Source organism: Ischnura elegans (assembly GCF_921293095.1).
Source record: "Ischnura elegans chromosome 13 unlocalized genomic scaffold, ioIscEleg1.1 SUPER_13_unloc_1, whole genome shotgun sequence".
NCBI lineage: Eukaryota > Metazoa > Arthropoda > Insecta > Odonata > Coenagrionidae > Ischnura > Ischnura elegans.
This window is the reverse complement of record NW_025791657.1, coordinates 8,885,785-8,906,659: the sequence shown is the minus strand read 5'-3', so window position 1 is coordinate 8,906,659 and position 20,875 is coordinate 8,885,785. Positions and strand designations below refer to the sequence as shown.

Below are 20,875 nucleotides of genomic sequence, written 5' to 3'. Positions count from 1 at the left end.
TATGGCTATCTTTAAAACATTTTTTATGCATTATACTAAAGTTTGGTTTAACCTATTTATCTCCGCAAGGCCGCAATGGCACCATGGAAAATTCCATGAAGTCACTGCACCTGTGTGGCGCTCTAATACCATTTCTGACAGAAGCATTAAATTATCGCTGCAAAATATTTGTTTTTCTACCACTTATCTAAGCAAAATTGATAATTTACTGTGAAAATTCCATTTTTAGTGAGGTAGAAAGAAATTAATCTTAAAACGCAAACAGTTAGCCTGTTCTATAGGGGTGCCGCAAACGGAAAAAACTAGAACTAAAAACTATACTACACACATATCTTCTCACATTGTCCGCTATCGTCCCATATTAACAAACTCCGTTAACGTGTTGGGCGAGCATTAAAATTGTTGAAATATTCTCAAACTATTCTATTGTGTTGTAATTTATCTTAGATTTGATTTATTAATTTTAGATATTTTTGTATATTTCCTAGATTATTCCTTAGTGTTTTCACTTTCACACATCATCGAGGTGTATATAGTTTTCTTGTGAGACTTTGAGATCTCTGTCAGTGTTGAGTGGATGATTGAGCCGATTTTAAGATTGAGTGGAGTATTGAAGTGAAGAAATGAGTCGTACCATCGGGATTTTCACGAATTCGACAGAAAGGAATTCAGAGAGTGACGTTTGCAGACTTTGCAGGAAGAATCATTATTATTTTTGCAACTTATTCACTTCGAATGTAGAATACGAAATAAGTGTGAAGCATGTCCTGCATGATTTAGTCGGTTTACAAGTAAGTGCCACGTTTCATCTTTTAGATTTCTCGTTTTCGTAATGTTTGCTTTATATCTTTTATGCCCGTATGTCTCTAAGGAATTGGTTGATTGCTTTCTTAGGTCGATGAGGGAGATGGCCTTCCCACCACCATTTGTTCACCTTGTCTGAAAAAGCTCAAGGATTTCAGTCTTTTCAAAAAGACATGCTTAGAATCGGACACAGAACTGAGGAAAATATCGTCGAGAAATAACTGCGGGGTGAGTAGTTTTCATATTTTCCCAATAGAAGACCGGTGCAATTATAAGCTTCGGAAAGTTAGAAGTTACAATATTTGGTTTGTGTTGACGGCAGTAAGAAATATAGGAAGATTATTATTTGCGGATCCTAATACATATATAAAATGAATTTGAAACGATTGATTCAATATTGAAATAATTGACCCTAGTGCGGAGGCATAATGTTGTATGACTTCATAAGGCCACTAAATCCAACATAAACTATAAAGACACTTCTATAAGTGATCCAAAGTTAATTTGGTCGTACCTTTTGTTAATCAACAACATTAGGGGACATGAAAGGCCCTCTTACATTGTCGACGGAGCACTTAAAAAAACGTCCAATTTCCTACAATCTGTAATTATCGCAATCAGTGAAGCCTTGGCAAGGTTCTTGTTATGATGCAGTAGGCGTTTTAGCGGCAATGACTGAAGACGTGGTGTCTTCTGGTACAATTTCGTGTGTACTAAACAATCTTTCTGGTAAAGTGAGGCATCCAAGTTCACCATTGATCAAGTGATGTAAGCAATATACCCACTAGGCCATTACGTATATACCACACTTCCTTTTAAAATATTCTATTTGGTCACCGCAGCATATAAAATTGAACAAACATTTACTATTGGCTGGCAAATAATGAACTGTGACCGACCTGGAGATGAGTTTGTTTATCAGTTGTCAAGCATGGACTGAAGTGCACCTAAACATATTATAACATATCTTTTGATCTGGACCTCTTGTTTATCTTGAACAATGATCTCAGAAGTTTTAAGTCATTTGTAATTTAAACATAGTAGCTGACGTTTCAGAAATTTAATGTCCATTTTCAAGGCATTTTATATGGATCAATGAGGGTACAACAAATGCAAAAGTGATCAAGTTTACTTCTTTCGTGCTGGACGCCGGATTTTTTATCGCTAACAACTGGATGTCGACTGTGGCTGACGCATGTGAAGGGAGGTGACTGTCGAGGTAGTAATTGTCGGAGGCATTCAGGCCGGCTTGAAGGCCTGGTTACGCGGTACATTAACACATACAAGTAAATGTATGTTTGCATGAATGATTTTGGTGGACCTGGGCAGTGCAGGTATGAATGCATGAACCAAATAAGAACAGGTTCTTTTTTCTGTGCATGCATTTGCACAAGTGGGGTGGCTACACGGTGCATTTTGGCGTTCATTCTTGCAGTCATACATGTGGGCGTTAACCCGTACGTATTGATGTATTGTGTAAGCAGGCTTTGAGACCCACTCCTCAGCAATTAAGCCCAACCCTCCCACTCATTTATAATCATCCTCACTGGAGGAATCCGTTGCAAAGTGGTAATATTGTCATTGGTTTTTTTCATTGATATATTTTGTTGCATACTACAATTTTTTAATTCTTTGAAATGAATTCTTGGTTTTGTTCTGTGCATAAGCAATTTTCAAACAAAATTTTAGCATACCTAATTCTACAAAATAAATCATTGCAAAAACCATTGACAATTTATTCAGTCGGCAATGAATTGCTGCATTGAGGATGGTAATGAATGAGTGGGGGGGTCCGGTTTAATTGCTGAGGAGTGGCTTTAAGTTCCCACTAAGCTGGGTCTCGGGCCGGGCCCAAATGCATTGGACAATACTACCTAAGCGGTTACTACACTTTCTATGGGCATACCCAGCAGGGAGCAGAAGGCGGCAGCTTCCCTCCCCCCTAGAAGCAGTAGAACAATAGGGTAGCTTCCTTCATCAAAGAAAACTAAAGGCATCGATTGCGATTCGTTACCCAGCATTACTGTATTCATAATATACAAATTATTTCACTTTAGAAATACCGGTTTAGACGAATGGCAATGGCCCATTTTTATCCTCATTTGAAAAGGGCCAGATTGCCGTCCTTGCGATGCTACTCCACGTGACGTCGCAGGGACCTAGTTTCTATACGAGAAGATAGGAGTTATTCATTGTCTGAGGTTACCAATGCATGCATGAGGCACAGAGCTCAGGGAAACATGTCTTAATATTCACTTATTAAAACTGGCTAAGGTCGGAAAGTTTTCTTCATTTGATAAGGTAAAAATAATCCTTATATAAGCCAAGCGCTACCAGCCAGCAGGGTACTCAGCTACCCCCTAGCAGCCTGCGTCATATCAGCGCTAAGCCTCGCCTCAAGGTCACCTCACAGGGCGGCAGCGGGAACCAGAAATACGTCACACGGAGAGATTTCCCGGAATTCATACTTACGCGTCGCGTTTTTGCGTGCTTGAAAATTTTCACTTTTCATTTAATAGAGAAAAATAGATATCGTCATTTAAAAATCTAAAAGCATGAAATACGTACTCCAGGAGTAATAATCTTTCGATTAAGGTAATAAAAAAATAATAGGAAACCACCCTATTGCCGAGGAGTGGCCCTAAGGTCCCACTAAGTTTGGTCTCGGGCTGGGCCCAAATGCATCCGACAAGCGGTTACTACGCTTCCTATGAGCATGCCCAGCAGGGAGCGGAAGGGGGCAGCTGCCCCCCCTAGAAGCAGAAATTGTAAAAGTCTTTACGGAAAAGCAGGACTGGATATAAATGAAAGTTTTCAACAAATTTTTTTTCAAACCCATTAAAATTGATATTACTCAGTATGAGATATGTAACTAAAATGAAAATATATTTTCAAGCAAATAATTTTATAAATTATTAAAGCCCTTCCCCATGTATCTGCTAGAGCCAGCGTCCGGTCGTTTTTGATGAAAAAATCACGACACCTATAGTCGACGTTGGGTCTTATGCGTATGAAGATCCCAAGACAGCTTCACTTAATGTTGAGTGTGAAAGGGTTAATTATATAAGAATAAATTGTCAATGCTTACCATTTTGTCACAGAAAATTTTTTGTCTGGTATGTATTATTGCTTTAAATTACTCTCAGTATCTAAATTGTCGGCATTTTATAAGGCTAAGCAACAGCTGCACTTTCATAGGATAGACATATTCTAGATAGATATCTACTAGATATTAAAAAAGTGAGTGTTCATAATTTTGAATCGCTCCTATAAATGTTTGCCAGAAGAGTTTGCCTTTAATTTTTTGTTTCATGCATGTACAATGACTTCATATATCCATTAAAAAAATTAGAAGCATAGCAGTTGTACTATTTTCCTAGATTCAGAAGTTTTTTTGGCTAGTTGCATTGGACACATTCTATAACAGTCGCACTGTGGCCTGAAATTGAAAAAAGGTGGCCAAAAATCGCTGTTGGCTAAAATATTGCTGAATAAATGAAACTTTTTGTGTATTGTATATTTTAGGATACAATGAAATTTATTTAGGATAAGGTAGTCCATAATATTATTTTAGAAGGGCAATAAAATTTAAAACAGGTAAAAGTGATGCGGGAACCCTAGTTGCTAGGGGCGACTCGAAAATTTGATGCGGGAGTATGAGGGAAAAGATAGTATTTCTTCTATTTTTAACAGCCATTAAGCTGTCTGATAGCTTTTCATTAGGTAAGCGATGATTGAAAATTGCTAGTCAGTCTTTTAAACTATAAATATTGGTCATTGAAGAGTTAAAATAAGGAAGAATACCATTTACAAATATTTTTGTTGCTACTTTCTCAAAAATTAAGACGTGCCAATTTATATCCCATTCTGAATCAGAGAATGGAGATTTCTCATATTTTAAAATATTTTCACTATAAATAAGACGTTTCACCTATTCTGATAATTATTTTACTTAATAGGGAACCCCCACAGAGCAAGAAATAAAAGGATCTGATTAAGGGGAAGCGTGTGGAAAAGGTCATGGTTCGTGGCAATCCTAGAAATGCTACTTTACCCTTAGTGACATTCCATTTCAAATCAACCAGGCCATGACACCCACCGGCTCGGGTTTTCATGAAACTTGCCATGGCCCTGCATTCTGGTAAATTTGGAAATTGCGTACAATTTTAACCACCAATTGTCAATTGGTAATGAAATATGAGCAATTGAAATTTGGGTGTGACCCCTTAAGTGCCGCAACGTGCAACACACGGTGATTTTTATTTTCATCCATAACTTCATCCCTGTTAGATGAAAAGGCATTGTTTTTTTTCTACAGCTGAGTGGTCCATAATGATCCCACGATTACCATTAAATATTCACTGCATGAAGTATTTCAGCTGCAAAAAAATAAAGTTTAAACTAAAGCATCTCGCTTGTACCATTTTTCATTGTCAGCATCCACAGGGAAAGGCCATGTAAATACAGACTCATTGTTCAGTTTAAAGTAATCACTAATGTATTAGCAAAGATCCTGATAAAAAAATCGTGAGTCCGATGTTCCTTTCAGTGCCCTACTCTGCCCCAGCTTGGGGCCGAGAGGGGCACTTTTATGTCTTAATTTATTTACATCAATAGGTGAATTTTACATAAAAGCAAAAATTTTAATATGGAAATGAACAAGAAATTTTTATTAAAGGTACATCAGCATTCAAATTTTAGATGGGTAACGACAAATTTGTATCACTGAATGAAATGTTTTTCATCAAAATTTAATTAATTTTATGGCTGAAGTTCTGTCTACCGTCCTTTTTGGTAAATTTATTCACTTTACTCTACAATTATAGCTTTTTCTTCAATTTTGTAATCCCCTTTTTAGCCGTTAACTGTGAAACTCTTTAATTTTCTTAGCAGTTGAGTTTGTTACTCAAGGAGTGTAATGGTGAGCAAAATCTTTACATGATCTTTTTCATCTTTCAAACCTTTATCTCTCAAACGTGGGCACATGCAGAAGAAAGCGGTGACATTTTTTCTACACTACCTGGAAAATTTGAGAAAGTGATGTAGGAATTCAGATCCTGAACATCGCTCTCACGATTTCTCCTTGTTAAAATTAAATGAACGTAATCATAACTCTATTAAAAGCCTTGTCTATTTTTCAAGTGTTTATATAGGGGAGCATGGGCCCGCCCCGAATCTACCTATGTTGACAAACTTTGTCAGTTGCCTGGGAGATGATGGCATCGCATAAGTGATTTCACAAGTTTTAAACTGATAGCGCACACCATCTATACGGAAATTCTGGTTTCTTTCTTCCACGCCTAATATGCTTTTTGTCACTTGAAGGCCTTTCCATGGCTCTAAGGATTATGTAATATAGCCTGCAAGTGAATTCAGTGTACCAATGATATTCCTGCCAAATTTCATAGTAGTTTGGTCATTAGTTTTTGAGTGACGTAATTACAGACATTCAGGCACCACTCCATTTTGACAATAGCATAGTTAAGGCCTTTTTCACATGGATGCAGATGGTCCGCACTATGTGTGTGGAGTGCACGTAGCCCATGTGTCCACATCCGGAGTAATATCAGCTGGTGCAGCTTGCCTAGGTAAAAGAACACCGTATTTCCAAGTTATTTCCAAGCAAAATTGCTGTGAACCATGTTAGAAAAAACAGAAGAAAAGTCCCCCTCTAAGGAGGTTTTGGGTGCACCCTGTTGTGGCACAAAGAAAATTAAAAGCCGCTTTCATGACCACATTTACTGAACTTCATTAAGATGAAAGTTTTTCAATTATTTTTGCATGTTCACTCACACGATATGAGTTGAAAAGATAAGGTAAGGCGCTCGAGCTGTTGTTACGAAGCTCGCTCTATTTCCATTAAGAAATCTGCTTGGTCCGCATCAGCCGTCCGCGTTCATATGTAAGCACAAACCTGTCTTTGTGCCCTGTACACGAGTGGATGATCCGGGGGCAAAGTGGCCACGTGGATGGACAGAACCTTATCTGAATGCGTAGGGCGGACCGTCTGCATCCATGAGAAATGGGCCTAAGATGTTAAACCCCCTGTTTAATTAAGATTAGGAGCCTCCCTTACTTGTTAATTTAAATGGAGTTCATTTGTTTAATAGTGTAACTTTCTCAGCAGAGTATCAAAGCAGAGGGTGCAGCTAAAGATGAGCCAGGATCTTCTTCGGAGACAAAGGACTGTATTCGAGATGCATCAGAAGATACGTCACCGATCCCATGCTCAGTTCAAGTGACTGAAATATATATTCCTGTGCCAGAGTGTGAACCACCCTTGGACAATATGTTGGTAAGTTTTATTCTCATAAACGTATGGAGTTGAAAGACCTTCAGTTGTACAAATTCCTCGGTTGAATGTCAGTCCCTGCTGTAAATACAGTTGAGGACCTCAAATCCAGAAAGCTTGGGACCAAAGGGTTTCTGGATTTCTGTTCTTCAGCTCACAGGAAAAGTAGTACACTTCTTTTTTTTTTTGAGAATTTTAATGCAATATATGTCAAAACCGTTGCTTCTGCAGCATGAAATATGTGTGCTTAATACTGGATGAGAGTGAGCAATAAGTACATCTTTTTCTTTGTGCTCAATAGCTTTTCTTGAAAGAATTTGCCTGCAGACCTTGCGACATCTACCGATACCTTCCTCAGTCAGACGGTAAATCTATGCAAATGCTTTTATATTTTGTTAACTAATGAATTTGTAAATGCATTGATGCTCTTGCTTTCAATATTTGAGATCCTTACTTGTGTCCCCGCCTAGGTTGTTAGCGTATGTTCATTGCGTGTGCTAACTTCCTAGTTGTCCCAGAACAAGGCTTGAAGAGTGGTGCTACGAAGTGGCAAGTGGAAACACTCAAGTCGGGTATTTTGTGGACTCAGTTGAAGAACTTTCCTTGCCATTATTGGAAGCAATGCAAAAGTGACTCTTTAGATCATGAATAGACACCTCTAGGACTACACTGTATGTCCCAATTATGAAAATCTAATTTCATTTGGAAATCTTTTTAATTTTCATTTTTCATGATCTTGTAAATGTGAGTGAAGAAGGAAAAGGCATTGGCAATAAATTTCTATAAGAAATAATAAATAAGTGAGAGGATGGTTAAATATTGCAGTAGTTGAATGTTAATATTCAGCAGTTTGATCTGTGAATGGAAGGAATCTCATGAGTATATAGGCCTACTTGAGTGGTTTCAAGCAAACGAGTTTTTATTATTATAGGGGTTATTATTATCAATATTATCATTATTATTATTAATATAATTTTTTTATTATAATTTATTTATTTATTACAATGATAAAAATTGTTTAAATAATACATTTGATAGTTAAAAAGTTTTTCAAACAATAGTTCCATACCTATAAAATATTAACCATTCGTTAATATCCATTCAAATAAGTAGTCACATTGAATAGCATATTACAAAATTTTTAGAAATGTTACAAAATATAAAATATTATCTGAAAAATATGATATTGTCATTATATAATTCAATTCAGTTTAGTATATCTTCCAATAAAACATTTAAGTTCTCTAAATATTTACATTTGAATGAAGACTACATTATTTTTGCATTTAAAAGGTCCTGCTAAGCATTAAGCTTATCACCAGGTTCCATTATTATCTTTACTCTTACAAAAGATTATTATTATTGTTATTGTTAATTTTATTGTTGGGGATGGATGGATCAAGGTTTTTCTTGGATCCCGATTCGGATCTTATCCTTGATTTTTGGAGCTGGATTTTTCAGATCGGATATGTTTGGATCGAAATGCATTTTCAAATTCATGACGCTGAGATTCCCCCAGTAATTGTTCAATATCTTGGGAAGAGTCACACTATGTGCCAGTCATATTTTGCCTTTTCTATTTTTCACAGCTGAAATTCTCTTACGTTACATCTGCGAGAGCTTTCAAACAAAATGGTTCATGAGTAGGACAAGAATCCCATGCGACAGCGCATTCGAAGATAGAATCTGAACTCTTTCCACCCTTGTTGGGGCATGGTGTTCACTGAAGCTACTATTCAAAATTTCGGATCCAGATCCGATGTCTTCCACGACTTTGGATCTGATGTATCCAATGAAGGGCAATATCCGTGGATATTTGGATCTAAGGTATCCGATCCGACCATCCCTAATTATTATTGGATATATGCTTTGTTATTATTATTTTGCTTTTAATGGGTGACATCTATTTTTCTCTTTAAGTTTAATATGAAAGCGGAGAACAAAGACCAACTTGGTGAAGGGAATTATGCTGCGATTTACACCCCAGATCCAGCTGAAAATTTGGATAATGCCCCAGACCCATTGGCCACTGATGATTTGGTAAGTGCTCTCTTGCCTATTTTAGCACAGTTATGCTAATATACAAATTCATTCTGTTGTGGAATATTCCCAACACCTTTCAGCAGGAACTCAAAAAATTTTCCCTCACTTGATTTAACACGAACATCTTATATTTCGAGACATTTTTGAGAGGTACAAATCAATTCCCCACTTACTGACCCCAAATCGTACCCTACTTGTCGAAATTCATGTCTCATTTGTAATTTAATCGAGCATGTAGATGGGACTAGTCTCAAATTTGCAGACCTTGCGGACGCATCTTCTCCTTGGGATTCGAAGGTGGAAACATCAAATTAAATTTGTGACAGATCATGTGAGTAATTTATGGATCTTAAGAAAAGTTGAAAGCCTCTAATGAGATGTATAGAATCGGTGAAATGGAATGTAAAACAGTGGATTAATATGAGTGATGGGCAGTTTCCTTCATCAAAGAAATTGTAAGGCATGATTGCGATTCGTTACCCACCATTATTGTATTCATGATATACAAATTATTTGGTTTTAGAAATCCCAGTATAGAGGAAGGGCAAGGGTCAATTTCAACCGCATTTGGAAAAGGCGAGATTGGTGCCCATGTGATGCCAATCGACGTGAAGTCACAGGGACCTAGTTTCTATACATCTAAGTAGTCAGGAGTTTTACATCTTCTGAGATTACTAATGCATGTGTGAGGCACAGAGCTCAGGGAAACATGTCTTAATAATCACGTATTAAAATTGTCTATGGTTGGAAAGTTTCCTTCGTTTGATAGGGTATTAATATCCTTATTTAAGCCAAGCACTACCTGCTACAAGGGTACTCTGCTACCTACTAGCATCCTGCGTCCTATCAGCACTCAAAGCCTTTCCCCAAGGTCACCTCACACGGCGACAGCTGGAACCAGAATGATGTCTCGCAGGCTTTTTCCAGCATTCATACTTAGCCATTGTGTTTTCGCACCCTTGAAAATTTTCACTTTTATATTAATCGCGAAAAATAGATATCGTTGTTCAAAAATCCAAGAGGGTGAACTGTATACTCATGGAGTTATAATCTTTCGAATCAGGCAATTAAAAAATAATAGGAAACCACCCTATTGCTGACAGTAGAGGTGAGTGAAGAGCTACGACATATCAATCTTCGGACGGCTGGCTATTAATTAATAATCTTTGTTCATTGCGGATTGATATTTGGAGGAGGCGACCTACAGCTTAGGTCATTTGTGCTATGTGGGATAGATAGGTGAGGAAGGGTGGAGAGAAACCCAGCGTCGGCATTAGCCTGCTCTTAACAAAATGCGCCAAGGGGACCACGGCTTAATGTCCCATCCAACAGAAGGAATGTTAAGCTTGTAACACTACTCACCTGCTATTTTTTTTATTTCGTGTTACCTTAGGGTATAGAAACACACTTAATCATAAAATAACATGCACAAAATCACTTTTACACTTTTGTATTCAAAACATCATAAAGAAAGACTAATTGTGCCCAATTTACAATTGCCATTATAACAAATAGATAGCATAACTTCCCTTTCTATTCTAATGGGATTTTGTTTCTTCTCCTTTTCCTTGTGTATATATAATAACGATATAAGTTCCACTTATCAGGTTCAAGTTTTTCAGTTAAATGAGAAGGAAGAATAACTTCATCAGCCAAATCTTGTTCGTTAAGTTATTGTTTTCTACAGAGGGGCCAGAATTGTTCACGAGGGATTATTTAATTCTACTGAAATCCTGTAATTCAAGTTTTGAGCGTGATCAATTTTGTTTCTTGTAACCAGTGGTGTAACTAGGAATATGCTTTGGGGGGATGAAGGGGTCTGAGAACCCCCCTAGGCAATGGGGATCCCGCGAAATTTTTGAATATGCCTGGGTATACATTTTATACAATTTTGGCACTTAAAATTTAACTTTAAGCAGATGCAGTTATTATATGTCAAAACTAGACTGTAGTTTTCAATATTTTCTTTTATTTCTCTGAGGCTATGGGGAGATCTATCCCCCTCATACCCCCATAGTAACACCACTGCTTGTAACAATTGATTAAAATGTTTGTGAATGAGTGTTTCTCTTTCCATTAGGGTGATTTTGGAACATACAGGTCCTCTCCTTTTAAAGAAGATCAGATCAGTGATAATGAAGGTGGATGTGTGCACAATGATTTTACTGATGGCACCTCAAGCAAACCGGTGAATGAAGCATCCTCCGATCAGGTAATACTATTTATGAACTATTTATTTTAAGTTGAACGTGAACTGCATCTGAACTTTATTGCCATCATAAGTCTGCAATCCTAAAATTGGTTTTATATAGCCCTCCATTGCTCTCTGCTATCTCTTTTTCTTTCCATTTATACAGTCTTCTCTTTTACACCCTTGATAATCTGATGCATGAAACACATTCAGAGGCATTACTTTCCCCTCTTACAGCACACGTGTCCTTTTCTTTTTCTGATCGTCCTTATCTGGTCATCATTTTTCGAACAATTCTCTTATCTCCTACTATTCTCTGCTCTTCCTTGGTACTTACTCTGTCGACCCCTTTTATTTTTAAAAAATCTTCAGGAGCAATGCATTCTGAAAGCTTCCTTCTTGACTTTTCTGCAGCTGTCAATTTTGAGGCCTTGCTGTCGTTTATGAAAATGCTCCATATGTATTGTGTGGTGCATCGATTCTTTACTTCTGGATTTCTATTCTCAGCTGTGAGTTTATTCTTCTTTTTTGTAGAACGCTCTGTTTCCATTCTATTATATTGACCGTTTCTTCCTCCCATCATGCATCACTGATAGCTAATCTCAATGCTGCATAATTTGTCTCAATGTAAGGATATGAGACCAATAAAGAGACTAAGAGTGTTGAAACTGTGGTCGACAGTGGAGCTATATATTTAAATGTGTAAATTATCGTTTGTTATTTATAATTTATCACAGATGTATTGCATTCCCACCATGTTTATATCATACACTTGAAAGCACTGTCTGATACCTTTTGAGCAAATAAATTTTTAAGGATTCAGTTATTTTCAGTCGAACTGATGGTGTTTTACTGAAACAGACATTACAGAATTTGTATTCAGTCAGTGGATGTAACTACATCTCTAGGTTGCACCATTTATTAACTGTGCATCTAAAGTAAAAGAAATCTTCACATTTCCCCTTTGAAATTATATAACTCTTGTCTAATGAGGAGTTAACCTACGGATTTCTCTTTTTCGTTAACTCAGAATGTCCTTCCGTTATATCTCAACTGCCCAAGTTATTTTACTAACCAAAGCGTTTGATGTTATTTAACTGAATTATAACCCGCAATAAACTAAAGTTCTCCGTTTTAGACCATTTTTACATTTCATAAATCTATTTCATTACCTATGGGCTCTGGAATCTCCTGCATAGTGTAACCCACTCACAAGTTTTTATTATGAGTGAGGTTATATCTGGAGTTTTAAAACTCCGTAAACTAATGCTCAGAGAATCATCGTATGGCTTTTGCCAGGATTTTGCAATACAAATAAGAGGTATTAGGTAATTAGTAAAGTGGTAAATTCAAAAAACCTAATTTTAAATGATTAAAATTCCTAACTTTCGGTTCAGCTAACAGCATCCAGATTCTAGAACTCCCTACCGCTATGTATTAAAACAACTTAATCACTTCAATCATTTAAGGAAAGGCTTTACTCTTATTTCATGTCCAGGGCTAAGGTTAGTTTATCATCATCATTTTACGATGCTATCAAAACTTTCTATAAATTAATTTACACAAATTGTGTCCATAATGATCTTTGGTAGAAACTATATTTTTTGTTATTATGTATTGAATATGTCACAGTTTTTGTCTGAAAGTGTACAGCTTGTTAAGCCTTGCAATGGTCATAAATAATCGTGAAAGCTGAACAATGACTCTTTGTAACGCTGTTGTTATATTTTTGTCAAAATGCTATTTATTTGATGAATATTTTGTTGGAGCAAGACATGTGTCTTGTGTTCATTATCTATCACAGGTTCTGCCTGAATCATAATAAAAGTGTTCATTCATTTATGGATTTCCTTGAGGCAGCTTGCAGGGTAGTGTGAAGAATATATCCATAAAAAGCAAACTTTAATTTTATTCCAATGACAAATTCTCAAAAGTATTTATATATTTCTGTATTTCAATAATTAACACATTCAATATGGGCCTGATTTTCATTAAAGTCATCAAATCAGCCATTTAAACAAGAAAGAAAAATAGAGGGAGGTTTCCGCTCCATAACTTCCGTCAAATACTGCTTTATTCAAACGCCACACATTCTTCGAAAGAGGAAAGCTTGCTAAAGGCCATACACGCAAATGGAAGATGCAAGTGGATATTAGTCCTGTATGGAAGCAGTGAAAGGGCGCCCGCCACGACCAGCAGAGCACATCAATTGATGTGCTCCATATCTCGGCTTAGATGGGACCACGTCAATTGACATGCTCCGCACTGAATCGGTAATGATGCTTGCAGATTCTCTTGCAGGCCCAATCCTCTACTGCTTCCCATGGTAAGGAGATGGAAGTCGAGAGCTCAGGAGCCATGGTGACAAACCTCAAGTGGAACCTGATTGGGGCCAAGAAGGAACCATCTCTCAAGGATAATGTCGAGGTATATATGAAATTCCTGTAATCCAATTAAATTAATTGATCAAGGAGATACTTTGTGATAAATCTAAATAATTAACCCTTAAGCTGTGGGAAGGTTTTTAAACAGTCCGCATAGTGAGTGTGGGAAAAGCATTTTTCAACGTTTGACCAGATTTTCTTAACACTGGCAGCCTTTCCTTAAGATTCTATTGCCGTCCTTTCCGCAGTTGCTAGAACTCGTCCCAATCTAATGGCAGAGAGCACAAAGGTGTCTTTCAAGGACTGGGTACCCTCACCACGGGGAGCGCTACGCATATTATCCCTTCTCTGAGAGAGAGAGAGCTCCCTGCTCTCCGCAGCGCATTCGACATGAAAACAATTCCAACAAATCCTTTCATTTCCTAGGAATGTATTTATCTTGCTGTTGTCTATTAGCCGGGGAAACTCTTTTCAAAGCATTGGTCTCTCTTCCTTATTCTATCAGTGGTGGCTCCTCCATCACTATGTATTTACCAAGGACATATTATATTTATAGTCTGTCGTCAGGGGGTAGTGTGGGCAGTCCTTGCAGGTCCACTACCTGCTAGCCAGACCTGGGGTCGACAGAAAAATATCTTGCCCACTCGTGTCTCGCACACATTGGTGAAAAAATTTTGACGCTCTCACAGCTAAAGAGTTAAACATTGTAAATGATAGAAAATTGTTTCTTCTACACTGTATTATTAGTCACCCATTTGATTCAAAGTTACAATTAACTGAAATAAGTGTTCTTATCTCAAAATAAGCTGTTTGTTCCTTTTTATGTTAGGTTAAAGGGTCGGTACCCAGCATGTAGGATGGTGTTGGAAAGCTTAAAAATTATATTATAAGCTTCACCAATATTAATCATGGAACAAGAGGAACAGCGTGTTCAAGTCTTTAGCATGTGAATGCTAAGTTGCCTGTGAGGGCAAAGACTTTGCTAAGGGCAGGGAGGGGGCTGAGTGGAAGTTACTACTGGCCAAGTAAGCAGTGCCGCAGTTTGAGGTAGCACTCCAAGGGAGGCTCACATTGTGACAGTGGATATCTCTGAAACGATTAGGGATAGGTCAAAACAAACAGAAATTATGGCATTTTAGGATTCCACTTTCATTTTTTTGGCAAGGATAGTGCTTTTTTTCCAAAAAGCTCAATTGTAGTTCCTCATTACTAATTGCCCCTATGGCATAGTCTCCTGTAATTTTAAATTTACCAAATTTTAGTATGTGAATATAAACCTCATTTGGACCGTTTTGAGATAAGGAAAACATAACTTTTCTCAATTGTGAAAAATTATGACCAGCCTATGGTTTAGTCTTTTGTGGTTCCCAGCCACTGAAATGATGTCCATTGGACATCTATTGGATGTATCAGCTGACAGCCATTTGATGTCCTCTGGACTTCTGACAGATGTCCAAATGTCACACTTCTTTACATCTGTAGTGTGTCATTTTCAGGATTTGGCAATCGAAGAAAGACTTCTTGTGCTTCCTGTCTGGTAATTTCGTCCTTTTCTTCCAGCGTTTTGAAAAGCATCCTCAGGAGAAGATCCCCCGAGGATGAGAGATAAGTCGAGGGAAAGGTGTAAGTTCACAAAATTCCCAGCAACAAAAGGCCCAGGACAAAATCACCATGACAAAATCCCCGCAGCAACTTACGAGGTGTTGCTACAAATGTAAAGTTTTGAAAAACTTTACAAATAAGTTGACAAAAATTAAAAACATTATAATTTCTTAAATTTGAGTTGTCTATTAATGTATTTTGTTAATAATATTTAAATTTGTAATGAAATATCAACTTCAATTATTTACTGAATTGTTTTCCTAATTGTTTTAAAAATAGAAAGGATGCTTCAGCCCATTCAGGTTTGGTAAGGTTTCAGAAAAATAATTCACAAAAAGTGATGTTTTTGTCAATAGAAACATGGTAAAAGATGTAAAAGCATGATTCAGCCCAAGAAAAGTGAAAAGTCATTGTTTATTTTGTCACCTGGGGATTTTGTCATTGGGCATATCGTCAGCAGGGGATTTTGTTGCCAGGCCTTATGTTGACGGGGGTTTTGCACAGGGCCTTATGTTGGTAAACCAAGAAAAAGAGAAGGAAGGCTTCTTTCCCCCTTCTGTTTGCCTTTTTTTGAATACTTCTAGGTCCCTCAAAGGGTATCAACCACTGAAGTCCTTTTACTTGTTTCATCAGCTCCTAGGTTATTAGATGATTAAAATTCCTGCTAACCAGATTTTATATTCTATATATTGAGGACCATTTTCATCATGGGAATTTCTTGAGTATATGTACATATTCCACGCCAAACTCTTGGAGACAAACTCTGAAACTGTTGATTTCATTTTCTTATTAAACGTATCATCGTTTTGATAATATATTCTATTGAATACTCTTTTAATGGAATTGTCCGACCAGATTTTGGTAGAGTAAAATCAAAGTGAAGAGTTTAAAAAAATGAAACATTAATACATTGTGGCCCAAATATTTTTCTTTAGGCTAACCAAGTTTCAAAATTTTACTGGGAATTCTTATAGGCTTTCATAACATCCATTGATTGCACTCAAGGCAAACTCATAGTTTGCAATCCAACTTACCCTAGAATACTACAAGTTTTGGTGCCATGAGACGAAAACTGATGTCCTCCTACTCGAATTTTCTCATAGAATCAGATGTTGTCATTGTGGTAATTGCAAAACCTTATATTTTTGCATTTACGTTCTCTGAAAAAGCACGCTGTCTCAAACCTGGAATTTCTAAAATAGGCTATTGTATTTCTATTGTAGATTCCAGCCTTGAGGAATCGCACATTCAAAGTAAACATACAATTTGATAAAAAGCAAGCTTTTGATTTTAGTACAATCATAACATCTGATTAGTTATCAAAGTTTAACTTGAGCCTACCAGATATCTGCATAGTCAACACATTTAAGGAACCCACTTGGTAAAAACAGGTTCACAATTATATGATTAGTATAAACTCTGCCTAATATGAATTTTAATAACAAACAATCTGCTTATCCACTTAGCCGTTGATACCCTTTGGAGGAATCTGGAAAAAATCCACAAAATCAAAAAAAATACACTGCACTGTCAGATGATCATAGATTCACTACTCAATGCCGATAACTACTACTGTATTTGGGTGACAGTACATCAACATTGTTCATGATAATACATATAGCACTGGTAATATGCTGCCAGTAGACATCATGTATTGATGTACTCGATTTCTGACTAAATCGATCAAAGTCGATAGATTGATAGTTGTAAGTCATGTGTGGTAGTTCCAAAATTGGCCTTCAGGAATTGGAAAACTTGGACTGATGACTTGAACTGCTAGGGGAAATACTCATCTCCAGCACTTTTAAGAAGTCATAAATTGATGTAATTTATATTATTTACGATCAATTTTATATCATGTCCATTGGATATCATTCTAGAGCCTCCATGTGGATGTTTTTGTAGTGATCCTCATTGGATGTCATCTGAATGACATCCAAATGATGTCCATAAGAGACTTCTGGATGTCAAATGGAAGTCCATTGGACATCTTGCAGTGGCTAGGTTATGACCTTGGTTTCAACTGAGGTTTCATAAACTATTAATCAATAATTTTTATTTTATAAGTGCATATTTATCCAGTTTTGACTTGGACAAAAAAGAAGACATTTTGTTGTGTTTGTACAGAGTTTTACTTTGTTGAGAGTGATGTTTTTTTCCAAAAATATTGCCTCGTTTCAAAATTATGCCTTCACTTTTTCAGTCAAGAGAATGACTTTTAATTTGTTGGTAACATATTACGAGTTCCTTTCCCTTTCTTGTGCCTCACTGAACTTCCTACTGCATTGTGAAATACATATTATTATAGTTATAATTGTAATTCAGAGATAAACTATCACCTATATAACCTTAGTTATGATAGGGTAGCATACGAAAAGACATCACTGGCAGAGTTATCTAATAACTATAACATAACAATACCGACGTAATATTATTCAATGACCATTTCCTGGTTGAGAGTAGTGGGAAAATCTTGAACTCTCTGTGTGTTGGAAAAGATTTATTTTGTTTAGAAAATATTTCGAAGGAACTCCAAAAATTTGATGCAATACGTTTTATAAATTAGTGTTAAGTCTTTCATAAAAAGTTATAAATTTCTAATTTTCAGCCTGTATTTATGGAGGATGGGGAGCCAATTGAGGGAATCACTATGGCCCATGAGTCAACACCAGAAGCATTTGGTGAGTGCTCAAAAGGGAAATAAATACATGGAGCAATATGGTGGTTTCCTATTAATTTTTTATTTCCTTAATCGAAAGATTATTTCTCCTGGAGTATGCATATGTAGATTCTTATATCACGGTATCTATTTTATTGCAATTAAATAAAAAGTGGAAATTTTCAAGCACGTGAAAATGCGACAGCTAGGTATGAATGCCGGGAAAAGCCCGTGTGATGTCATTCTGGTTCCTGCTGCTGCAAAGTGGGGTGACCTAGGGGCGAGGCTTTGAGTGCTGCTAGGCGCAGGCTGCTAGCAGGTAGTGCTTGGCTTAGTTATGGATTAATAATACCTTATCAAACGAAGGAAACTTTCTTACAATAGCCAGTTTTATAGGTGATTAATAAGAAATGTTTCTCTGAGCTCTGTGCCTCATGCATGCATTGGTAATCTCAGATGATGTAAAACTCCTATCTACTCGTATAGAAACTAGGTCCCTGTGACGTCTCGTGGAGTGGCATCGCATGGGCGCCAATCTGCCCTTTTTCAAATGCGGTTAAAATTGACCATTGCCATTTGCATAAACTGGGATTTCTAAAACCAAATCATTTGTATATTATAAACACACTAATGGTGGATAACGAATCGCAATCAATGCCTTTCGTTTTCTTTGATGAAGGAAACTACCCTATTGTTTTAAATGATTGTGAAAGATGAAGCTAAAGACATAGAAATCCATCCATTCTTTCTGTTTTTAGTTTGCTTGCCAATTGAAATGGTGAGAGAAGTTTTCTTTTCAATGATTGTGTAATTATGTGGTATTTTATGATTATTTTCACAAGCAAAAATATTTTTCTACTTATTTTTTTAGTATTTAACCTTTTCCCTACTAAAGTTGAAAATATGCATCTGGACATTTCTTGACCGGGGAGACGAAAAGCCACAAATTTTGGTTGGAGATTTTCCTACACAGGTGAACAAATGCTGAATATATACATTTCCTAGCTCTTCCCAATTTATGAGGGTCGCGGGTGTGCGATGTCTTTGCTTCAGGACCTAACTCAGCATGGCTTAGGCTTTACCCTCGAAATCAGGGGGCAAGTACCCGGACCCCTCGTCTTATATCACCCGTCTTAGCAGTAAGGGACTGCAGTCATGCAATTGTTCATCCAGTCATGTCGCAAAATAAATATTTGTTCCTTTCTCAAAAAATATAAACTAAGAATTGAATTATTTGCCTTTTGAGCAGCATTCACAATTTTTGAACGACATTCTATGGTAAATATTAACATGTATCTCGATTTTAGTATAATCATCAACATGGAAATTGATGCTGTATTAATATTGATGGTGGAGCTTCGTTCTACATTCGATAATTCTCAGAGTAAAGCAAGGAATTCCATTGAAAGTCTGCAATTTACGTTCAAGCAACAGTTGTCCATGTAGCTAATTAATATAAACAGAGCATGATTGACTGCAAACCAATGCCGCTGGTAGGGTTATGAACTCCAAAGTGAGGGAGCCCAACTACATTCAGATTCTGAGATATTGCGGAGTCCCCACTAGGAAGGGTAGAAAAGGGTTGGTGCTGGAATGCATGATTATCAGTGAGACTTCTTAAGGAATGTCCTGCAGAAATGCTCCATATAGAGGGGATGGAAGAGTCTTTTTGAGTCTCAGTACAGCAGTCATGCTGAGGAGAGAACTCCACCGTCTTGAAGGGGTTAACTACTTGGATCAGTGGCTAGGAACATTTTCTTCATAGCTTTTTGCATTGCAGTATTTTTTGCAGTGAAAATTGATACTAAGATTCGCACGCCTTAATTGAGCCAAGGTTATTACTTCTATGACTGGTTTATTGAAAAAATAGCAATAAAGGACCAGAATAGAACACTTGGCTTAGAATCGAGTATCCAAAAGTAAATATCAGCGCTCATGGAAAACGTTAACATGGAACCTGGTCGAATAAGTACAAAAATTAGCTTCATATTTGGTCCAATTTAAATAAGTTGGGAAATTAGGTAGAACTGTAAAACAAACATTATCATATTCACCTTTTTCAAGGAGTTGGCTTTTGTATTTTGTTTGGTTTAACAAAGAAATGGGTAGTTTCCTTCATCAAAGAAAACGAAAGGCATTGATTGGGATTAGTTACTTTTTTTTGGTTCCCACAAATATGAGTCAACATGGAAGAAACCCAAAAAACAATCGCCAATTAACTCACCGCGGAAGCCTCCGTAATAATTTTTAAGGTTTCCTATTTTTTTAATCCTGAAAAATGAGTATATTTTCAACTTTGCATCCATCATTGGAAAGGGGAAAGATTTAGCTATTTTTCTAAATATTTGCCCTGAGGGTAAATTACTTTTTGGCATTATTTTAACTGGCTTTTTAATTCTCGTGTTGTACTGCTCTTCCTGTATTTTTAACTGACGACTTCTTGCACTGAATCATCTGACCTGAATTTCTGTCCCCTTAGGTGTTTTTTGAGAGCAGGAAACAAGCGGTATTCGCTTCAGCCTATGTCAGAGTGGTAAGGAGGGTGGCTTATGATATACCAAATAAATTCATGGATTAGGGTGGTTGTTTGATAATAATCATGTGAACACGCCCTGTCATGATGCAGACACACTTCTATGAGACTCATCTGGCAGAAACAGCATCGTAACAGAGGGCCTCTGACCCAGTGTTCCGCACAGAGATGTAGCTACAGCCTTCATCAAGACATTTCTTTATCCCATGAAGAGTATATCTCTGGTTATTGCATGCCATCTCGTCAATTTAAGCTGCTGTTGATTCCCCACCCTGACTGCTGCTGACCATGGACGTTTTTCCATTCAACAGTAATCTCCTGGCAGCATTTCCTCACATTTTTGATGTCTATACACTTCTCACCATAC

General features: G+C 37.0%; 1 protein-coding gene across 3 annotated transcripts in view; it reads left to right on the top strand.

Moving 5' to 3' along the window:
- Window positions 1-270: 270 nt before the first annotated feature.
- Window positions 271-20,875, top strand: part of LOC124172222 (zinc finger protein 271-like) — a 31,083-nt gene continuing 10,478 nt past the window's right edge. The window contains exons 1-7 of one of the 3 annotated variants that reach the window (XM_046551639.1): window positions 271-791; window positions 895-1,032; window positions 6,929-7,099; window positions 9,017-9,136; window positions 11,220-11,351; window positions 13,632-13,757; window positions 17,925-17,997. In XM_046551639.1, coding sequence (XP_046407595.1) covers window positions 624-791; window positions 895-1,032; window positions 6,929-7,099; window positions 9,017-9,136; window positions 11,220-11,351; window positions 13,632-13,757; window positions 17,925-17,997 — 928 coding nt within the window. In that variant the 5' untranslated portion in view covers window positions 271-623. Of the gene's footprint in view, window positions 792-894; window positions 1,033-6,928; window positions 7,100-9,016; window positions 9,137-11,219; window positions 11,352-13,631; window positions 13,758-15,274; window positions 15,371-17,924; window positions 17,998-20,875 lie in introns of those variants that run through there. The other 2 variants (XM_046551640.1, XM_046551641.1) reach the window with 2 other exon arrangements.